The sequence below is a fragment of the Asterias amurensis genome, chromosome 6 (genome assembly GCF_032118995.1).
Source record: "Asterias amurensis chromosome 6, ASM3211899v1".
In the NCBI taxonomy this organism is placed as follows: Eukaryota; Metazoa; Echinodermata; class Asteroidea; order Forcipulatida; family Asteriidae; genus Asterias; species Asterias amurensis.
The window spans coordinates 18,050,187-18,071,318 of record NC_092653.1 but is presented as its reverse complement, the minus strand read 5'-3'; the positions used below and the strand labels follow the sequence as shown (position 1 = coordinate 18,071,318).

At 38.9% G+C, this 21,132-nt stretch overlaps 1 protein-coding gene across 2 annotated transcripts in view; it reads left to right on the top strand.

The window, feature by feature from the left end:
- The first annotated feature begins 1,812 nt into the window (after nt 1-1,812).
- Nucleotides 1,813-21,132, top strand: part of LOC139938297 (PHD finger protein 12-like) — a 35,749-nt gene continuing 16,429 nt past the window's right edge. For both annotated transcript variants that reach the window (XM_071933716.1, XM_071933715.1), the window contains exons 1-6: nt 1,813-2,226; nt 2,427-2,605; nt 13,812-13,884; nt 17,065-17,297; nt 18,549-18,949; nt 19,971-20,082. In XM_071933716.1, coding sequence (XP_071789817.1) covers nt 2,179-2,226; nt 2,427-2,605; nt 13,812-13,884; nt 17,065-17,297; nt 18,549-18,949; nt 19,971-20,082 — 1,046 coding nt within the window. In that variant the 5' untranslated portion in view covers nt 1,813-2,178. The remainder of the gene's footprint in view (nt 2,227-2,426; nt 2,606-13,811; nt 13,885-17,064; nt 17,298-18,548; nt 18,950-19,970; nt 20,083-21,132) is intronic.

Below are 21,132 nucleotides of genomic sequence, written 5' to 3'. Positions count from 1 at the left end.
GTTTGCGGTAAAACAAGGGAACTCTTTATTTGGCTTTATGGAGCTTCTTTTCTGTGCAACTCGGCGGATCGAGAGTAAGAGGTAGGTATCGAAATTTGGAAAGGCATGGTTGCGGGATTATAATCTGCCACAATTTAAAAAATCAACAACAGTAGTTATTATGGAAGAATTAATTGGGCGCCCATAAAATGTTTTTTCCCCTCCAAAAATGTTGATGTCACAATAATAATTACTACCGCTCCAAGCGCGGTGTCTGGGTGAAATTGTTCGCCGGAGATTCTGTGCTTACACATGCCGGATGAGGTTGATTCACAAGAGGGCGCTATCAGAAAAAGTTTGTACCAAAGATCTTGGCGCCAATTGGCTATAAAAAATATGCGCTGATTAAATTATGCATGATAATGTTTAGGTTCAAAATCTTTTGCAAAAAAACATCTTTGGGGTCATGCAAAAACAGACTGCCTGAGGGTTCTGTGCTTCACCTTCAGGAGATTAGTTTGATAAATTTAAGTTTCAAACTTGGTAAATCATGATCAGCGAGTGGAAACTGCATGAAGTCCGTTTGGGTCATGTGTTTGCAATGTTAAAATAAATAATAATGTTTTTGATCGAAAAATCATAACAGTTTGTTCGCTCTTCTGTTTCTTCATTAAATTTGCTGAAATAAATTGCTGTAACTAACTGTAACTTTATTTTGTAAACGATGCAAAGAACCACGTCGCAAACCAAATTGTTGCACCAAAATCGCCTGAATTTTCGACAAAAATTCCATCTTCTGGGGGTGGGGGCACATATCCTCCTCGCCAGCCAGCCCCCCCCCCCCCCTCAACCACATGCCTCGCGACGGGCGGTGCTATAAAACGCACAGACAATACTTCTTTCATACCCCCCCCCCCCCCCCCCCATTGCTTCTTATCACAATTCAATATTTTGGGAATAAAAAGTGATATCCGTAGTACTTCGAATTGTCGTGAAATGTTTCTCAAAACGCACTATATTTACTTTCCAATACAAATCCTAAGGTAACTCTACCTTCGCTCGCCAACAACGAAATCGAATGGCACGTAAGTTCAAGAGTGACATAGGCCTTACGGGCCTATATAAGTGAAATTCGGCGCTCCCGTTTGCCGAAAATGATGACCGGGAAAACCTATTGTATATTTGTATAATAAACCTATAATATTAGAAAAACTTATATTATTAGAAAACCCGTTAGTAAAATAAGTTGATGAATGTCAGCCACAAGATGACTGTCAGCAGAGTGCCGTTAACCAAGTTATTATTTTAAACTTTGTGATTTATAATTTAATCAATATTTTAACAAAGTATCGACGACCAGCTTTATTTTCCGCCAAAACTTTATTTTACTTGACAAATAAGAGGGGACGACAGGGGGTGAAAAAGGGAAACAGGGCACCTAGCACTGAGCAGCAAGCTATTATAAAAAACATATTTTAACAAAAGATTGCTTTTTATTTTTGATGAAGTATCATTAACTTTTCTCTCGAAGTTAACAATTTGTAAGAAAACGTTTGTATTCCTTTAAATTTATTAAAACAAAGTTGGACTTTCAATGTAATAATGTATTTTGATTGTACCTGTCACAAGTCCATGCAGCTGTCATTATTTTTTTACCCCAAATTTTTAATAAAATGTTTTCACTGGTGAAGGTAACAAAAGCTTAATTCAAACTACGTACGGCGAGCCGGGAACCAGTCATCTATCAATTATCAAGGTTCAGGTATCACAGCGCATGCGCACATTATTGTTTAATGAATTTCACCAAGACATGCGCTTTCGGTCGGCCAGGTCGGATTTTGCGCCAAGTTACGACATTTGAGTGTTCACAAAAATAATTAATTTTGTATCTTCGCGACATTTCACTGCATAATGAATTTAATAAATCGGTAGATATTAACCAGTTCTACTGCTTCGTCAGCTAAATTTGAAAATTTATTCACGTGAAGTGTCAAGAACAGCATTTTAAAACAGATAGTATTTCAGTGTATTGCCTGGTTGCACCACAAGTAGCGCGCACACACTGCACACACAAGCCAATAATTTCTGTGAATTTCATGTTTGACGTCTGGCTGAAACTATTGTGGTTTGACTGGTCTGTCCGTCCATGTTTTTTTGTGCCAAGATCTGCATGATAGAACAAGGTTTCATGTGGATAAAATGACGACAGTGCAGTATGATTTGGACACGTCTGGTGGACTTATGGACGTAAGTAATTTCATCAAACCTTACTCATTTTGACAGGTCCGTGTGTTACGTTTTCCAGTGCAGACAACATGACTAACCAAGTCGTGTCTGTCTGCAAGTCGAACGTCGAACAAAAAAGTTCAGAATTTCGGGTTTTGAGGAAAATTTCTTGAAGAAAACTTGACATAGCCTTTTCATGATATTGTATGTTTCTCATGCAGCAAATTCAGGCTCTCATAGCACCTCCGGAAAGTGACGAACCGCCGAGGAAAACCCGGCGAATAAGGGAACATCGTCGGACGGGTCGCGCCATCAACCATGATAATTGCGATAGTTGTCGTGAGGGTGGAGATTTGCTCTGTTGCGACCGTTGTCCGTCCGCCTTCCACCTTCAGTGCTGGTGAGTTTATACCCTAAACCCTACCCAATAAAAACAGCATATTCTCTCTTTCTGGTATGGCCAAAGAGTAGTTAAAATGCTTGGAAAACTTCGTATGGTAGGTGACATTCCACCGTGGTGGTTTCGTTTGATGAACATGAAAAAGAAAATGGCTGCCACACACAGCCAACTCAAGGCTCCATGAGCAACGTATTGTATACTGCAGTACAACAACTACCCGTGTGTGTGTGTGTGTGTGGCGGGAAAGGGTTTCATGCAATGATGATATGATGAGGGGCCAGTGCAAGGTGAAGAATGAGAAGTGCTGGTCAAAATGGTTGCACTTTATTCCTCAAAGTACTAGTGTTAGTTTGGTAAGGGATTGCAGTTTTAATAATCACTATTGCTCTTTTACAGTATTGTTGAAAGTAAACTGAGTCAAACATTTATTTCATAGTAGGCACACCCAGTTGACCAGTGTTCTATAATAATAGCTGACTCTCTGATGATCTTTAACGTGTACAAGAAATAACAAGGCAAATTAGGGATAGCAGATTACATTGTACATTTTGCACCGACAATATGCAAGGCGTTTTTTTTTTGTCACTGTCAGTTAATGTTTCATATTAGTTTGTAAATTCATGTTGCTGGTTTTGGCTGCATGACAAACAAAACAATAGGCCAGAGACAATGAATACAGGTTTGCTGTGGCAACATGTGTGACCTTTTAAGATATTTTCATGGTTTGCTGTCCCACACTGCCACCATGTATACTTTGCAAGCTTTTGCTGACAGAGCAGTTATTGTGTGTCCTTAAATTAAGTTTCCAGCAATGTCCCAACAAAATATTTGTAAATTTGAAATTAATGGCAGTTCTTGGATGGCAGTATACGTGTTCGTTGCAACATAGGGTTTTTTCTGAAGCATTTGGTGGATTTTCAAGCGAGCTAAACGGATAAAATGTTGTCATGTCCGTTCGCATTGTTCACTAGCACAATTAGTAAAAGAATTCACACTGACTGTTAATTTCATGGCGCTGCTTACTGCGGATTTCTGCAGTTGCAGGTCATAGAATCAGGCACTTTACAGGGCGAGCCCAGAATTCTGTGGTGTGATAAATTGTAACCCTTGATCCTCCTGACGATTGCCTGGGACATTTATCTGGATCTGGATAGTTACTACGTAACATTCCTGGTGGAGCCGGGCACATAGGGTCGGGTGTGTGGGCATGAAGATGCTTAGTTACATATATGCTGGGTGATGTGTGCGAGAGCAGCTGTTTTGAAGTATTTGTTATCATGGATGGTAGTACTAACACTCTACAGTAATTTGTTTCCGTTCTTGAATGATGTTGTGTAGAAAACTGAGTTTGTAGAAGTTGGTGTAGGCACAAATTGTTTGGCGGTTAGAATAGCAGTTGGAATGAAGGTACCGCAACAGATGCTTGGTGTTACAATTATTGGAATTTAGCGATTATTGCAGCTATGGTAAGCAGTGCCATGAATCCAGGATCCTGATCCCATCCATGGTTATTGACATTGTGTGTGACTTGGACGTTGCCGTTTCTTAAAATATACAAATATATTCATGTTTCTGGTGTGGTGATGATAATGCATGAAGCGTGTATTTTTATAAGCTTTTATTAGCCAGTTGGACTACTTGAATAGTAGCCTTTTATGAACTCAATCGTAGTTGTTTTTACCACAAACATTTGTTTCGGTGTGCTTTCAGGCTCCAAGGCGGTTAACGATTGTATGGCTTCTGACTGGCACCCCGGAAAAAAAGGATAATATAGGGAGACTGCCAACATAGGGCTAGATAGCTAGATAGCTCAGTTGGTAGTAGCTCTGGCATGTTAATCCGGAGGTCGTTGGTTCAATATCAATTTGTCTTTGTTCAACCCCAAAACATAAAAAAGCATACATGAATCTGTAGGAAAATTTTATTACAAGGAAAGTGCTATTCACACAACAGCAATTTAACTGGGGTCACTTGCTTAATTTTAGCATGGTTGCAAAATGTAGCAATGTATGATAAAATGTTGAAAACGAACTTGGAAAGCAGAAAACATTGTTGTCGTTTCACACGAGGTACATTTGGTAATATATTACAACCATGCTATAATTTAGCAAGAGAGCCTTGCTAAATTGCTCTTGTGTGAAAAGGGCTTAATACAAGAAAGCCAAATGGTGTATTGAATTCAGAGATGAGATGGGTACATGTGCAGGTACATGTACAGACCTGTACGTTTTCAATTTATTTAGTTTTAAATACAGAGAAGGAGAACGATAATTGTAAGATTTCCCTACTGTTTTCTTAGGATATTTCTCCTACCATGTCTACATGGACATGTAGGTTCTCTGGTCTATAGATAGTTCCTGAAAGTGACACCATACTATCTTCATGGGCAATTAAGGTTTGGGCTTTGAGAAGCATTCTAGTTTGTCTTCGCAGCAAAGTGGTTCATGCACCAAATTTAATCAAAATCCTTCATGCTGCAAGCAGTGTTTAGGTATAATGCATAGTTGTGCGTAATCAAAAATGGTCTAGCACTACCCGTATTCCGTTAAGATGGCCAACTTTACACTATGTGACGTTATGTGGGAACAATTTGTAATGCAACTTACATATGTACACTCATTTGAGTTATGCAGTATAACTGAAGTGCAGCGCTCTTAATGTGTTGTTTCATTTTAGTAGATGAAAAGCCGAGACATTTCAATAGGATTGTTGTTGAAAAGATGTGACATTTCTTTTGGATTCAAAGTCTTCACACTCTGCAATGGTTGCTAGATCTGTAAACTGTGATTTATAAGTACTTTATAAATAACATCAACTGATTTTAAGTGCTTGTCATTGAAAGTCTTCACCATTTAAATCACTTTGGGGCTGGGTTCAACTTGGTTATTGAAAGTTATTGTTCACATCAATACCTTTCACAATTCAGCTTGTTAAAGCAATATCAACAAAAAAAAACAAGAAGCTTAAATAGTACACACACATGCATGACTTCAAGTTCAAGAAAATTTATATTTAACCATGTTGATGGGTTTTTTATCAAAGTAATATCTTTCTCATTATGTTAATGAACTTTCAGGAGGAGGTTTGGACTGGACTTGAAAATTTAAATCTTTGGAATAAATATCTGGGGGGGGAAAAACAATTGACGTGGCTTGTGTGATTGCCCATGCATGAATTATACACTTATGAACAGCCCTGAGTCCCTGTCATGACATTGGTTCCTTCCTCCATGATTGATGCATTGTTGTTCACTTGCTCTGGGGTCAAGTGAGGCTTGTCCTGACCTATTGTACTTGGTAGTCATTGTGTTGTGTGAGTACTTGTAAGCATAGAGCAAGGATAGATGTAAGTGATGCTTGGGTCTTTTAAAGCCTGAAGTATTCCTTCAACTTGGGGGTGGGGGGGGCACGAGACTATTCGAAATTGTTAAGTTTGTGAGTTTTCCTGAAGTATTCCTTCAACTTGGGGGGGGGGGGGGGAGGGGGGACATGAGACTAGTAAAAGTTGTTAAGTTTGTGAGTTTTCTGGACAAACTGGATGCAGGCTGGTACATGTAGTCAAGTGGGTATTCTTCCTGACGGCACCTTTGTGAATGTTTTTCAGTTAAAAGTGCGCCTTATAAATGCTGCAGTTTTTTAAATTATTATTTCAAGGCACTTTATGTTTGTAAATTTAATAAAAAGTTGGCTTTTTAAAAGGGAGGATGCAAAGACAGGTTATTGAGGTGGTGGGGTGGGGGGGGGGGGGGGTACATGTCAATGGTCCCAACACATGGAACATTGGCACTACCTTGAAGGCACTGGGCGCCTTTGGTAATTGTCAAAGACCAGTCTTCTCACTTGGTGTATCTCAACATAAATGCATAAAATAAAAAAAACCTGTGAAAATTAGAACTCATTTGGTCTTTGAAGTTGGGAGAGAATAATGGAAGAAAAAAATACTCTTGTCGCACAAATTGTGTGCTTTCAGATGCTTGAATTCGAGACCTCAGCTGAGGTCTCAAATTCAATTCAAATATTTTAGTGAGATGTTACTTCTTTTTAAAAAAGTACGTTACTTTAGAGGGAGCTGTTTGTCACAATGTTTTTTTCACTATCAACAGCTCTCCATTGCTTGTTACCAAGTAAGTTTTTATCCCACCGCTGCCACCATGAAGTGATATGAGTCTAGGAGGTAATTAAGGCGATTACGATGGTTGATTTCCTAGCTCCTGACCAACAGTCTTTATTCTTTAATACCACTTAATAGAAGGCAGATAACACACTGGTGTACGATATACATGAGCAGGATAAAATAGTCCCATATCACAACACTAAAACGATTATTTTGAGTAATTACCATTAGTGTCCAGTGCCTTTAAACAGCTTTTGGTAGACTCTCTGCAGTGGACCACTTATGACTCACAGGGTTCACGCTTCACTTGTTAGTGACTGGCCAGCAGGACCAGTTAGCTTTTCATTTCATGAGTCCCTCGGCTTTTTCACAAGGTGGTACTTCAAATGAGATATGGATGCTTTACAACACTAAGCTAAGCCAGCCGGACCACTTGGAGTGCTTTTTGACTAGTCAGGTGTTTTAACTGCCATTTAGCCAGCGGAGCACTGTTAAGGGAGAACGCTGGACTCTACAGATATTAAGTGACTAGTTGCAGACATCTTGACCTAAATTTTGAAGTCTGTGAGTGTTCTTAGACTGTATGTCGATTGGGGGCTACATCTATCTACATCTAGACTGTGAAAAATATCTCACATCCACAGTTAAACTCACTCAACTTTGGCACAACCACAAAATAGAGATAAATTTTACAACACTTTGCCGTTTAACACTCCCTCTATTTAGTTCATGACTTTGAATGCAAAAGAAACAGTCTTTGTTCCTTGACATTTCCTTCACCAAACTAAATCCTAGGCAGAAGACATTCTGTTATCTGGCTTTTTGTTGGCATTACATGTATGTCACATGTATAAACAATTTCATTGCACGGTGAGGGTGCTTTTTGCCCCCAGTGTGGGTGCTTTTTGATCGTGTGTCGTTGCATGCAAGGGGTTTATACTACTTTTCCTTTTAGTCAGGTAGCTTAGCGAATGGATGTGGACGTTCCGGACAAAAGCACCAAATTTTGTCCACGTGGTCCTTATTACCTAAGCTTTGCATTTTTGATAGGAACCACCTCACCAAGACGTATTATGGCGGCCATCTTGGATTTCCAAGATGGCCGCCATTTAAAAACCTGTTTTTGCCAGTATCTCACCTCCTGAGTCACCTAGGATCACAATTATGGTGTCTAGATGTACATTTCCATGGTCAAGGAATACATCTTCACCACTTAGAAAAGCAACAGTGCTTTTTTTTCTGTGTATGGCGGCCATCTTGGATTTTTAAGATGGTAACCATATGAAAAACCCATATTTGCCGGTATCTCGCCTCCAAAATTACATAGAATCACAAATAGTGTGTCCAAATATATATTTCCATGGTCAATGGATCAAACTGTACCACTCAGAAGAGCAGCAGTGCCTTCTTTCTTTTATAAAGAGGCCATCTTGGGTTTTCAAGATGGCCGCCATATGAAGAAAACACACATTTTATCAATATCTCACCTTCTAAATCACTTATAACCACAATTTTGGTGACCAAATATACATTTTCATGGTCGATGAATTTAATTGTACCACTCAGAATAGACCTTTCTTTTGACACGTCACGAGTCACGTGACAAAACAATTCCACCATCTTGGTTGGCAAAAGTTTGTTTACTTGTGTGTAAATGTATACAGATACGAACTTTACAGTCGAATAATCATGATTCTTAGCCGCTGTTGCTGCAAAAATTGGTTCGGATCAAAAGAAGGGTTAAAGTTCTTTCGCTTCCCTGAAGTTGACAAGTTTCAGGATCAAAATAAAGCGTGGATAGATGCCGAAACACGTCCGCCAGTGCAACAGGCATAAGATTGGCAACCTTCACGACATGATGATCATGATATTCATGACCGGATATGCATGCATGCTAGCCCACCTTGTTGAGCTGTTAATGGCTCCGCTTTTAACATCGGTCTCATCGACAGTGATGAGACCGATGTTAAAAGCGGAGCCATTAACAGCTCAACAAGGTGGGCTACATGCATGCATGCATGGTGTGACAACTTTGTGTCCGGTAAATCATCCATTATTTCCGTGTTATTGTTAGCAAGTAGAAGTACAGACTCTAGTCTATGTTGTTAGTTAGCGTTTTCCTCGATAGTTGGATTATTCATATTGGAAAGAATGTCACACAGAACTGCCAGTTTTCTCATAATAATAAATTTGAGACATCACACATTTTCTTCCTGTTCCATCTACCTCCCAAAAATGGTTTAGAGAATTATATAGAGAATAGCGCATTTTTTCTTTCATTTTCACACAGTCCCACAGTACGAGTATCACACATTTTCATGTATCCACATTTTGCTCGCAAAGCATAAAGAAGGGTTACCGTCACTTGCCAATGAACTGATCGTTTTAAAAGTCAGAATGGAAGGGGCCTACATACATGGTTGCTGGGAAGAGAGAATACTGGTCTTTAACAATTACCAATGGTGTCCAGTGTCTTAACAGCCCCCAGCTGGCACAAGGGTAGAGTTGTCTGACAACTGGTGATTTTTTGTTTAAGACACAGCCAGTTTCATTTCATTTTGCTGTTCTCTCAAGTAATTTCAAACGTGCAGATTCCAGTGTGCTATGAAATTTAACTTTTTGCAGTTGTAGTAGGTGGGGTATGACCCAAGTTGTCAAATAGCAAATTTGTGATCCAGATCACTGAACGAAGGAGGTCAGATATTGAATGGGTTTATACTTGGCAGCAATATTGAAAGTGATCGATGGCCTGCTTTGCCAAGTGGTACAGTTGCACTCCTTGACCATAACAATATATATTAAGAAGCCATTATTTTGACTCTAAGTGACTTAAAGGTGAGATATTGGCAAATACGTTTTTGTCTTCTTATGACGGCCATCTTGAAAACCCAAGATGACCACTACATAAAAAATCCAAGATGGCAGCCATACAAAGAAAACAAAGCACTGCTGCTCTTCTAAATATACAGTTGGATTCCTCGACCATGAAAATGTATATTATTTGGTCACCACAACTGTAATTGTGATTATAAGTGATTTAGGTGCGATATTGATAAAAATATGGGTTTTCTTCACATGGCGGTCATCTTGAAAACCCCAAGATGGCCGCCATCCAAAACAAAGAAGGCACTGCTGCTCTTCTGAGTGGTACAGTTAGATTCATTGACCATGAAAATGTATATTTGGTCACCATAATTGTGATTAAAAGTGATTTAGAACATGAGATATTGATAAAATGTGTGTTTTCTTCATATGGCGGCCATCTTGAAAACCCAATATGGCCCTATATAAAAGAAAGAAGACACTGCTGCTCTTCTAAGTGGTACAGTTTGATCCATTGACCATGGAAATATATTTGGACACACTATTTGATTCTATGTAACTTTGGAGGCGAGATACCGGCAAATATGGGTTTTTCATATGGTTACCATCTTAAAAATCCAAGATGGCCGCCATACAAAGAAAATAAAGCACTGTTGCTTTTCTAAGTGGTGAAGATGTATTCCTTGACCATGGAAATGTATATCTAGACACCATAATTGTGATCCTAGGTGACTCAGGAGGTGAGATACTGGCAAAAACAGGTTTTTAAATGGCGGCCATCTTGGAAATCCAAGATGGCCGCCATAATACATCTTGGTGAGGTGGTTCCTATCAAAAATGCAAAGCTTAGGTATTAAGGAACACGTGGACAAAATTTGGTGCTTTTGTCCGGAACGTCCACATCCATCTAAAATATGGTCATAAGCTGCCTGACTATTTTGACAATATGAAATTATCATCACTACAGTTTGTTTGATTGACTGAGTCTTAAAGTCTAGACAGTTTGAATAACAGTTTGTGTTTTTTCCTAAAGCCAATGCTGCACAACCCCTCTGTAAACTTAGACAAGTCAGGGGGCTCATGTGTACAATTTATGTAATTAATATGTCTAATAGTATGATCAAACCAATAAGAAGTTTTCAATATGGTGTAATTCATTATTTTGTATTAAGAAGTTAATCATGGCTTTAACTGTTTAATGAGAGTTAAAGGTCAAGTCCACTACACAGTGGGTTTTTTTGTGGTACAAACTACAGTGACGTCAAATACATTAGACCATACTGTACATTTTTATGCTTTGTGTTTGAATGCACATGATCACTGTCTGTGTCAAAACAAACATGTCCATGGTCAAGGCAATTTCTTTAATAAAAACATTAGGGGCTGTAAGTAGAGTGTACCAGAGCTGCCGCCTCTCCCTAAATTTTGTTGTTGTGAATAGTCGTGAGCGACACTTGTATTGGTTTGGTAATCAAGACTATTTTTGTAGTAGTCGTGGCGGCACGATTGATCAAGTAGTTGAAAAAACGGTAGTCGCGACTCGACTAAGCAGTCAATAGTCGCTACTACTACACAAGTCGCACTAGTCGCCCAGGCCTAGTAATCACTTGCTTCATTGAATCATGGACTTTTCCTCAAGCATGATTACCCACAGAAGAAGCTCCATTTTATGGGGGGGTTCCATTCACGCGTAAATTAGACCTTTAAAATTAGATGTTCGCATACATGTATACGATCACACTGAGTGTTGGCATGTCTTATAGCAATTAAGAATTTTTTAATGAAGCCCTCTCTCCCAGACCATTTACATACAGCAGTTAAAACTCAATGTACAGCAAGGACAATCATTATGGTTTTATGTTTTACAAAAAGGGTGGTACAGTGTGTATAATTTAGGCTTGTTTCTTGCGTACCTGTAAACAAAATGTAGAAGCGTCTCCATTTTAGTAGTTACTTACAGTAGGTTGGTCATTAGCATAATTTATGAGTAGGGAGCTTGCACATTAACCTTGGTGACCTGTTTAGTTGTACATGTATGTAGTAGCTTGTCTGCGATATAATTATGGCTTGCTTCCGTGGGAAAATTTGTTATGACATGTGCATTGTCTTTCGTCTTGTTCATTCATGGCGTCTTTGAATGGAATATCTTGCAACTTGGAACGGAATATCTGTGGCAGAGAGGGGCATTGCAAGACCATACTTCTGGCCAGTGGCCACTCAATCATTTTAGGCGGCTGAATGAAAATGACGTGGGCCCATTTCAAATGAAACAAAAAACAACCACAGTCGACATTGTTAAATACAAAGCCATGGTTGGGTTGTGAATTAACTGATGGACTCAGTCTTGCATCTAGTCAAGTTAACAGTACCGTAGAAGGCATTGTATTCTTCCTAGTGTAGTCTGATTTCCGATTTGTTTTGCCAATGGAAAAAAAAGAGAAAATTGTGATTGATTAAATACGTAGTTTGAAATGTCTATTATTAAAGACTAGACGATGTGTTCATGTAGGTCAGTCCTTTTACTCAATATTATTCCTACTTTTTTCCCAGGACTAAGGTAACAACTTGTTGCTTTTCCTCCACAACAGTATGAGTCAATGTCTTTTTTTTTGCAGGGATGACTTAATCGACACTCCATTGACATTTTAGCCTGTAACCTCCAGGAAGCCATCAAATTTCAATTGTGCATAATTATTGTAACTTAACCTCTCACAAATTGTACTTTGAAGGAACTGATAACCCATCAGCAGTCGGCATCCCTAACTTGGCTTATGCACCATTGAATCTATCAAAATCATAGCAAAAAAACTCAGCTGTAGGCTGTGACAGCTCCAATCTATCTAATCCACATAATGTGTAATGTAGGCCCTACATAAACAAGTTTATCGACAGCATTTTTTACAACAATGATATACAATACATGTATTAAAATGTGACCAGTTAAAGAACTAGTGACTAGTTTTACTAGTACTCCAGACCTTATTGTCATTGTCTGCTCTGATAATGTTGCATCAAAAGAGTTGCTTGCTGCAATGGCATTCTTTGCAACGCATACTTCGGCCTTGATTTGAACCATCTCGTGACTAGTGAAGAAGTCAAGACTTATTGAAGCACAACTAGTCGGGTAGTGATTTTCACTAGTCGCCCAAGTCTACTCCCAAGACAGAAAGTTTCTTAGGGCCTCAGATGTTCGTGTATAACACAACTAGTGCTGGGCGAATAGTGAAATTTTGTTATTCGGATACCGCTGGCCAACTATCCGAAATTAACCGGATATTCGAATATTTTTTTCGCCGCTAGAGGGCGCTATTAAAAAAAATAAAAAATAAAAATATTAAAAAAAATATTTTTTTTTGTCGCTAGAGGGCGCTGTTCGTTTGTGAATGAGATCTTCTGGGCGGATTGATATTAGTTTTAGACAGTGTCACTCGGTTCATTCATAAAAATGACCGGATCTAATTTAAAGATGGCGATTTGCTTTTTCTTTTGATCGTGGATGACTCTACGTGAAGGAAAACTTTTGTAATCTTTGAACAAATTACGTCAGAAATGTCATTGTTTTAACTCTTCACGGAGGTGAGCATAGTTATATACTTAATTTATGCTGTTTTATACTGTCTTAATAGAAGTTTCATTAGAATTCAGACAAAACATTCATGTCAGTTGTCGCCCGACGTCCGCGGATATTCGGATATTAAAGAATATCCGGTTACTTGGTTGTAATTACAGAACTATCCGGTATATAAATAGCTATTCGCGCCCTATGCGGATATCCGGTTAAGAAAAAAAAGGCATTCGCGGTTACGGATAGGAAAACCTATTCGCCATTAACCGGATATTCAAATAATTCGCCTAGGCCTAAACACAACTACTTAAAGGAACATTACAGCATTGGTTTGGCTAACAAAACAGTTGCTGTAATCCACCATATACATAAACTGACAAACCTGTAGAAGTTTGAGATTGAGGGCCATCTGGGTCGCGAGAAAATAGTGAAAAAACTATTACATATTTTGCATGACATTGATGCAAACAAAACAAATGACTAAAAGGCTCACTGAGCGAGAAACTCCAAACGCAAAGATAAATTATTTATTTCTCATCAAGTTATGGGATTTCAGGCAGAAATATTTTAAGGGATGTTTTCTACTATCCTCATCATTAGACCGTATAATTTTGATGTAAATCTATGATCTTCACAATTTGTTTTCTTACCAATTCTGTAACAGTCCTTTAATTTGGTCATTCTTTTTTCTCTTTTCTCTATCAGTAACCCTCCGCTGTGCGACGAAGACCTACCTCCCGGTGAATGGTTGTGTCACAAGTGCACGGTAGCCCCTGAGGTAGGTTTGGCCTGATTGGCGTGCACAGTACATCCATGTAATTCCTTTCTTCAAAAGGTTTCTTACAATGTTATTTAGGTTTCTTTAACAAGGTTTGTGAGAAAGGGGCTTGAAGTTGGGCTGGAGCTTGTGTTGGGCATTGGAATTTTTTCCACGTGGTGGAAAAAAGCACACTGTGGCGAACTACAAACAGTGCAGTGTCTCGGAAAATTCAAGACTTCAAGTGCATACATGTACTTACATGTACATGTGTAGTGTAATTCAACAACAAAAGTATCAGTTGTTTTGTGAGGGTTAATTTATTTCATAGCTGAACAAAACTTAAAAAGGTAGTAGTCAAATCTATGTGGAAACGGGGTAACCGAAGCCTTATTTGCAGTCTTCAAAATCACTAATAATCATTGTGTCCAGTGTAAAGTTTGAGCCCTGGAATGGTCTAGGTTTTGTTTTAGTGTTGTCAAAAACTACAGCCAGGATCATCTGAAACTGTGCTGAGATCAGCATGATACCATTGCCAGTGCAAAAACACGTCACTTTCTATTCAATACCCAATCAATGATTGCACTGTACACAACCAATACAGTAGTTCAGCATGATAGACGTATGTGAGCTCCGAGGGTGTACTTTACATTTTACAACGACATTAAGTTGTCAGATTCAACCAGCAGAACATTACAAGCCTCTGTGCTATTCAAAGTGATAGTGACTTTGGTTTCTTGGTTGTCTGTCCATCCGTCATTGAATAAGACATGCATCCATTACTGCTGCTAGTCATTGTGATTGGTGGGCAGGGAGCAGTTGGCAGTGACTCACCAGAGCAAAGGCTCTGCACATTGGCTGCATAATCATCTTAGTGCAGTACATACATGGGAACATTACACAAGGATGTCTTGTGGGAAATCATGCACATGATATATGGTTTATGTACAGTTACTTGGTTACCATGGCAATAGCTATAAATGTGTAAATAACAGGGCTCAATTTTGTCTACGGAAAATCCACAAGACGGCACGAAATGTTTGCTGAATCATCCCTGACAACTGAACAGTTTATACTTGAACAATAATTACACTAAGACTAGGCCAAACTACAGAGTATTTATCTCATAATTGTTTCTTTTGGTATTACATATACTCAAGTACATAATTTCATTACACAATATAGTTTATAATTATTTATCATACACAATTTGTTTTCTGTCAAGGTGTCACACAGTGCATTGAGGTACAGAATAAATTTTAGTTTAATTTCACAAAAAAACATCAAGTGAAAACCATACAGAGTGCTCCAGATTGCATAAACCAAGATAAACACCAAGTAGAAAACATTTTGAAGGCCTTGTTTCAGTTCAGTGTGCTTCGGCCAAACATCCCAAAATTTGGGTCCAAAATACTCCACAGTTGTGAAAAAAACCTGGGCATATTGACTGATCCTCAGGTGTATATTTAAACTGACATTCATAAATACCTCGACAGTTTCGCTATTCCTATTGGTGGAGAGCGCGTCACAAGGGTGTGTATAAACCTTTGTTTATGACCAGTAAAAAGTGTTGAAACATGGGCGTGACACGCGAGTTTGCACCTGTGCTTATAAGACAGTTTCTTAATTCCTATTGATCGAGAGCAACGGCCGAGACAGTTGTGCCACATCACGCGATACGCGTCGACGCGCACAGCATTCCCTTATAAGGAGTTGTTTACCAGAGGGCCTTGACTGGGTCTTACCATTCTTAGCTGGAGGGGTGTCGTTTTGAAAGAAATCATTGAAAAATTATAATGTTTGCATTTCTTTTACTTTTTGACCATAAGTGTTGGTGTTTTTTGACCGAAAAGGTATTTATGAATGGGAATCAAAGTGTGTTGAATCGGTTTTCAACTAGTGGTTTAAACCCGCCGAGGCCTGGTTCTTGATAATTTACCTCGACTTCGTCTCGGTAAAATTATCAAGAACCAGGCCTCGTTGGGATTAAACACTAGTTGAAAACCTCTTCACCACGCATTGATTCCCTTACTTGGCCAGCCAGCAGATCACTGTTAAGGGAGATAATTTACAATGTCAATGTTTGCTCCTTTAAAAATTGTAGATGATTGTAATTGATATGAATAAAGTCTCAACTACAGAGTGTATGCAGGTTAAATAAACAGCTTGCACATTATGCAGTCTGTCTGTAATGTACAATGTACATGATGCAGTTTTCAGTATTTAAGAACTGGCTTGTCAATAAGAAACACACATTAATGTAAGCAGCCTTGTGTTACAACCATTGTACACTCACCATGGTCAAGTGGTTAGACTGCAGGACTTGCACTCAAAGGGTTGTCGGTTTGAATCCGGGCAATTGATTATTAATAAAAATAATAATAATATCAAAGTCTTATATAGCGCACGTATCTACCAACAAGGTACTCAAGGCGCTGAGTATATACAAACTTTCAGAAAGATAGGTTATTGCAGAGATGAATTCTGAGACCTAATTATTTAGCACCTTATAAGGGTTTACAAGGTGCTACGGCGCATACAGCAGCCACAGCCAGGAACACCGGGGCGAACCCCTTCTCTTTTCAATAAGTGCACTGGGTTCTTTTACATGCGTTACACAACACATGGGACCAATGGCTTTACGTCCCATTCGAAGGACGAAGCAATGGTTAAGTGTCTTGCTTTTAAGGACACAAGTGTCACGGCTGGGGATTCGAACCAACACTCTGCTGATTAGAAACACCAGAGTTTGAATTTGGTGCTCTTAACCGCTCGGCCCCGACACTTCCATGCAATTCATAATGACAATTTAAAATTAAAAAAATGGGCATCTTAACATTCTTTTTAATCTTTGTGTCACGTCCAAATGCTTATTTCTGGGCAAGTGAAGTTAAAGTCAAACACAACTTCATCAAAGCATTTCAGAGAGTAAAGCAAGATTTGAAAATGAAAGTGGGCATATTTACAACCTTTGTAATCTTTGTTTCACATCCAAATGCTTCTTTGGCTTAAAAAAACTGGAAAAATTAAGTTAAAGTCAAACACAAGTTCTTCAAAGCATGTCAGATGGGGAAATTTTTGACAAACATTTACAATACCAGTGCCAACTGTTCTAAAATTGTAAACTTATATGTCTAGGGCAAAAAACAAACTTTTGCGCACATTTAACTTGAGATTTCATTATTTCCCAAATACTTTCAGCCTCAAGACGACGATGCAAGCTCAGTCACGTCAACAAAATCAGAAAAGGACAAACAAGCTAAGCAGCCAGTGGTGGCAACATCGGGTAAGATTCCGTCTGCAGGAGCTAAGGTCCCTGCAGTCGCCAAGGTGGTAGCCCCTGCTGCACCCAGTAAGCCAACGATGAGGTTGAATGACCGACTGATGAGAGAGAACAAGCCCTGTCTGAGGCTGGTACAGCTACAGGCTTATAGGTGGGTAACTCAATGTAGTTGGCGTGTAATTCTTGCTTTGGGGTTTATAGACGGCAATCCAATCCATGAAATCCCGCCTCCGTATTGTATTGACCAATCACAACTGCTAAGGCATGCCCAAAGTCCAACAAATTGTTCAATTCCAATTTGAAAACAATCTGCTGTAATTTAGATTTTCACTTTGTAAATTGGGAGTATAGATCCATCATTAGGTAAGGTTTGCAGTAGCACCATCTCTTTTGAGTAGTGTTGAATCAAAAAACCACCTGTTATTATTATTTTTTGAACTTTTCAACACTGCCCAACTAGATTTACACATTTAGATTGATGCATCAACCATATTTTATGTTGTGCAGTCCATTGCTTTGCAGGGTCAATTAATGCGCTTGGATGTTGTGCTTGGTGTTTTTGTCTTTCACTGGTAGATAACTTAAATAAATGACGATACAAATCTCCCGGATTCTGTTGAAAGTTCCCTGAAATCAAACCAATCTTTCCACGTTCTGATAACCAAATTTAAATATCTCCCTGGGCCTGATTTTTATACAAACTTTCCCTAAATGCAAGATGCCAGCTCTGGTGTACAGACATAGGATATGCTTTTTTTTATACCCAATATCTCTTTAATATGTTAAAGGCAGTGGATATATTGGTAATTACTCAAAATAATTATTAGCATAAAACCTTACTTGGTGACAAGTAATGGGGAGAGGTTGTTGGTATAAAACATTGTGAGAAACGGCTCCCTCTGAAGTGATGTAGTTTTCGAGAAAGAAGTGGTTTTCCACGAATTTGATTTCAAGACTTCAGATTTAGAATTTTGAGGTCTCGAAATCAAGCATCTGAAAGCACACAAATTCGTGTCACAAGGGTGGTTTTTCTTCATGTAATCCACCATATATATAAACTGACAAACCTGTAGAAGTTTGAGATCGAACGGCCATCTGGGTTACTAAAGAAAAGTGAAAAACCGGTCACAAATTTTGCATTGCATCGATGCAAAAACAAAAATGAATAAAACGCTCCCTTAGCGATTAACTCCAAACGCGAAATTAGACTATTTGTTTCTCATCAAATATAAAATTTCAGACAGAAGTATTTCAAGGGATGTTTTCTACTATCATCATCATTAGACTGTGTAAGTTTTATGTAAATCTGTGATGTTCACGATTTTTTTTCTTACCAATTCTGTAATGTTCCTTTAAATAGTTGATAAAATGAATAGTAATCAACCATTTCCTTCCACTACAGAGAGGCACAGAAGGAAGTCCAACAAGCTAAGACCCAGCCAGGAAGGCCGACCACGCCGGTAATTGCTGCACTCATTCCCGACGAGCCCTCCACAAGCTCTGCCCCAACCACCAGGACGCGGCTAGCTCGCCTCGAAGCCAAACGAGACCTCAGATCCACCCTGGAGAAGCCAGTACAAGATGCTGGGACGGCTGACCTCAAGGCCAAGCGAGATATCAGACTCGTTCTGGAGAAGATGGGGGAGAAGATGGGGGAGGTGCCAATGGCAAACGCCCCGGACAGTCCGAAGCACGTCGGGGAAATCAAGAATCCATTCCAGATGTTAGTGAAGGCTGCGGAGATACAGAACCCTGTACAGTTTGGTCTGCCAGGGAGTTACATGGTGTTTGCCCCATTGCCAGGTAAGTGTGTCAATCATTTATCTCTATTATATAGCACATTTCCTTTAGTATAGGGGACTTTTATGAGGAGAGTAAATTTGTATTGTAACTTTGCAAAGAGCACCACAGTAAAAGCACAGGGCACGATGGTAATTACTGTGGCTGCTTTTGGGTTAATGGCAGGCTTGATCTAACACCACCCAAAATGTATTCTAATGTTTTAGACTCGCACACCAAAGTGCATTTCACTGGTTATGTGTGACAACAAAACATAATAAAATTAAAGCAAACAATTCTAGGATATACTCAAGAGGTCAAAATCCTCCTTGAAAATGGTTTAGTAATTTGGTATGTACGTAGTTATCCCTTCTGAATGTGACTATTAGACAAATAGTGATTGTTAATTATTGCAGTGGTTGAAACTGCTTTGGTGCACAGCCACAATCATGTGTATACATTTCAGGCCCTGGACTTCTCTCTTGAAGGGGCATGGCAGTTTTTCTTGAGCAAAGGGGCACCTCTATGAGGAAAGTGTGAATTCGTACTTGGCAAAGGGCACTACAGTAAAAGCACAAGGCGCCATGGTAATTACTATGGCTGATGTCAGTTTATTTAAGGCCTGGGAGATATTCAGAAGTCAAAATCCTCCTTCAAAATGGTTTTGATAAGTAATCCCATCTGAAGGAGATAATTATACAAATAATAAATGTTAATGAGTGCAATGGTGAGAATACATTATTTTGAAAGAATTTTCTTAACCCATACACTCTTGCTTTGCTGAGCCATTCCAGCAGCTTTGCTTTATTCCACTCAGTGCATCTCTTTGGAACTCTTTGCCTGTTGTATTGCTTCCCTCCATCCTACATGTACATCAATTCCTACCTTCAGCTCCCCCGAGTTATTTTCATCTTAAATGTTATTCTTCTTGCAGCCTATTACCAGGGGTGGCTTTTAGCATTGTTTGAGGCAAACTTGCGTAACTTTCTTTTTAAATACATCTTTCATACTGATTAGCATTACTTGTCTGTATAATACTTTTCAGGAAGTAGCAGAAAAAGGCGGAAAGAAGAATTGTCCAAAAACTTCAAGAAGCCCCATGAAATAGACAATGGTATAGTCCCTTTACCAGCCAAGTTGTGCTTTCAGTGTAACAAGTAAGTGTCTTGCTTTGTGGAAGACGAAGGTGTCCTGAAAAAGGGAACATTTTCTCCCCAAATATTAACAAAAGTCACAAGTTTGCCTTAAGGGCAGAGGACACTATTGGTAATTACTCAAAATAACTATTAGCATAAAACCTCATTTGGTCATGAGTAATAGGGAGCTGTTGATAGTATAAAACATTGTGAGAAATTGCTCCCTCTGAAGAAACATAGTTTTCGAGAAAGAATTAATTTTCTACGAATTTTATTTTGAGACCTTATATTTAGTTTTTGAGGTCTCGAAATCAAGCATCTGAAAGCACACAACTTCGTGTGACAAAGGTGTTTCTTTCTTTCATGGTTATCTCGCAACTCCGATGACCAATCGAGCTCAAATTTTGACAGGTTTGTTATTTTATGCATTATGTTGAGATACAGCAAGTGAGAAGACTGGTCTTTGAAATTTACCAATAGTGTCCAGGGTCTTTAACATTGATATAGGCATGATATTCTTCCTACTTTAGTCTTTCTGATTCTTGTGCCAAAAATCTGAAAAATTGTCATTTACCAGCCTGGAAAGTCTATAAAAGCCCACCCAATGTGTACATGGTAGGTCAGCCTTTGTACCTGAGAAAATTTCCTACTTTTTTTTTAACAGTTATCCATTGTGATTGGTCAAGAGGAAATCAGAATGGCCATATTTAAACGCACGATAAAACTTGTCTGTTTAAAACAATAAAGGATCTTGTGCAATAAAGGACCTAGTGCAATCAGGACATTGCCTTCAGCTTTGTCCTTTATCACATGGCCGCGACCCTGTCGGTTTTCACCAGCCGTTTATTCCCTTCTTAATGTCAACAGTTATACTTTAAACTTACACAGTTTGAAGATAATGATAGTAGAAACCTTCCCTTAACATATTATTTGCTGAGGTGCTGTAGTGTTTTTTAGAAATGAGTAAAACAATGTCATGAAAATAATTTTTACATGCTAGAATAATTTCCCGTGACTAGTTTTACTCATTTCTCAAAAACTACAGCACCTCAGTTAGTAATATTTTCAGGG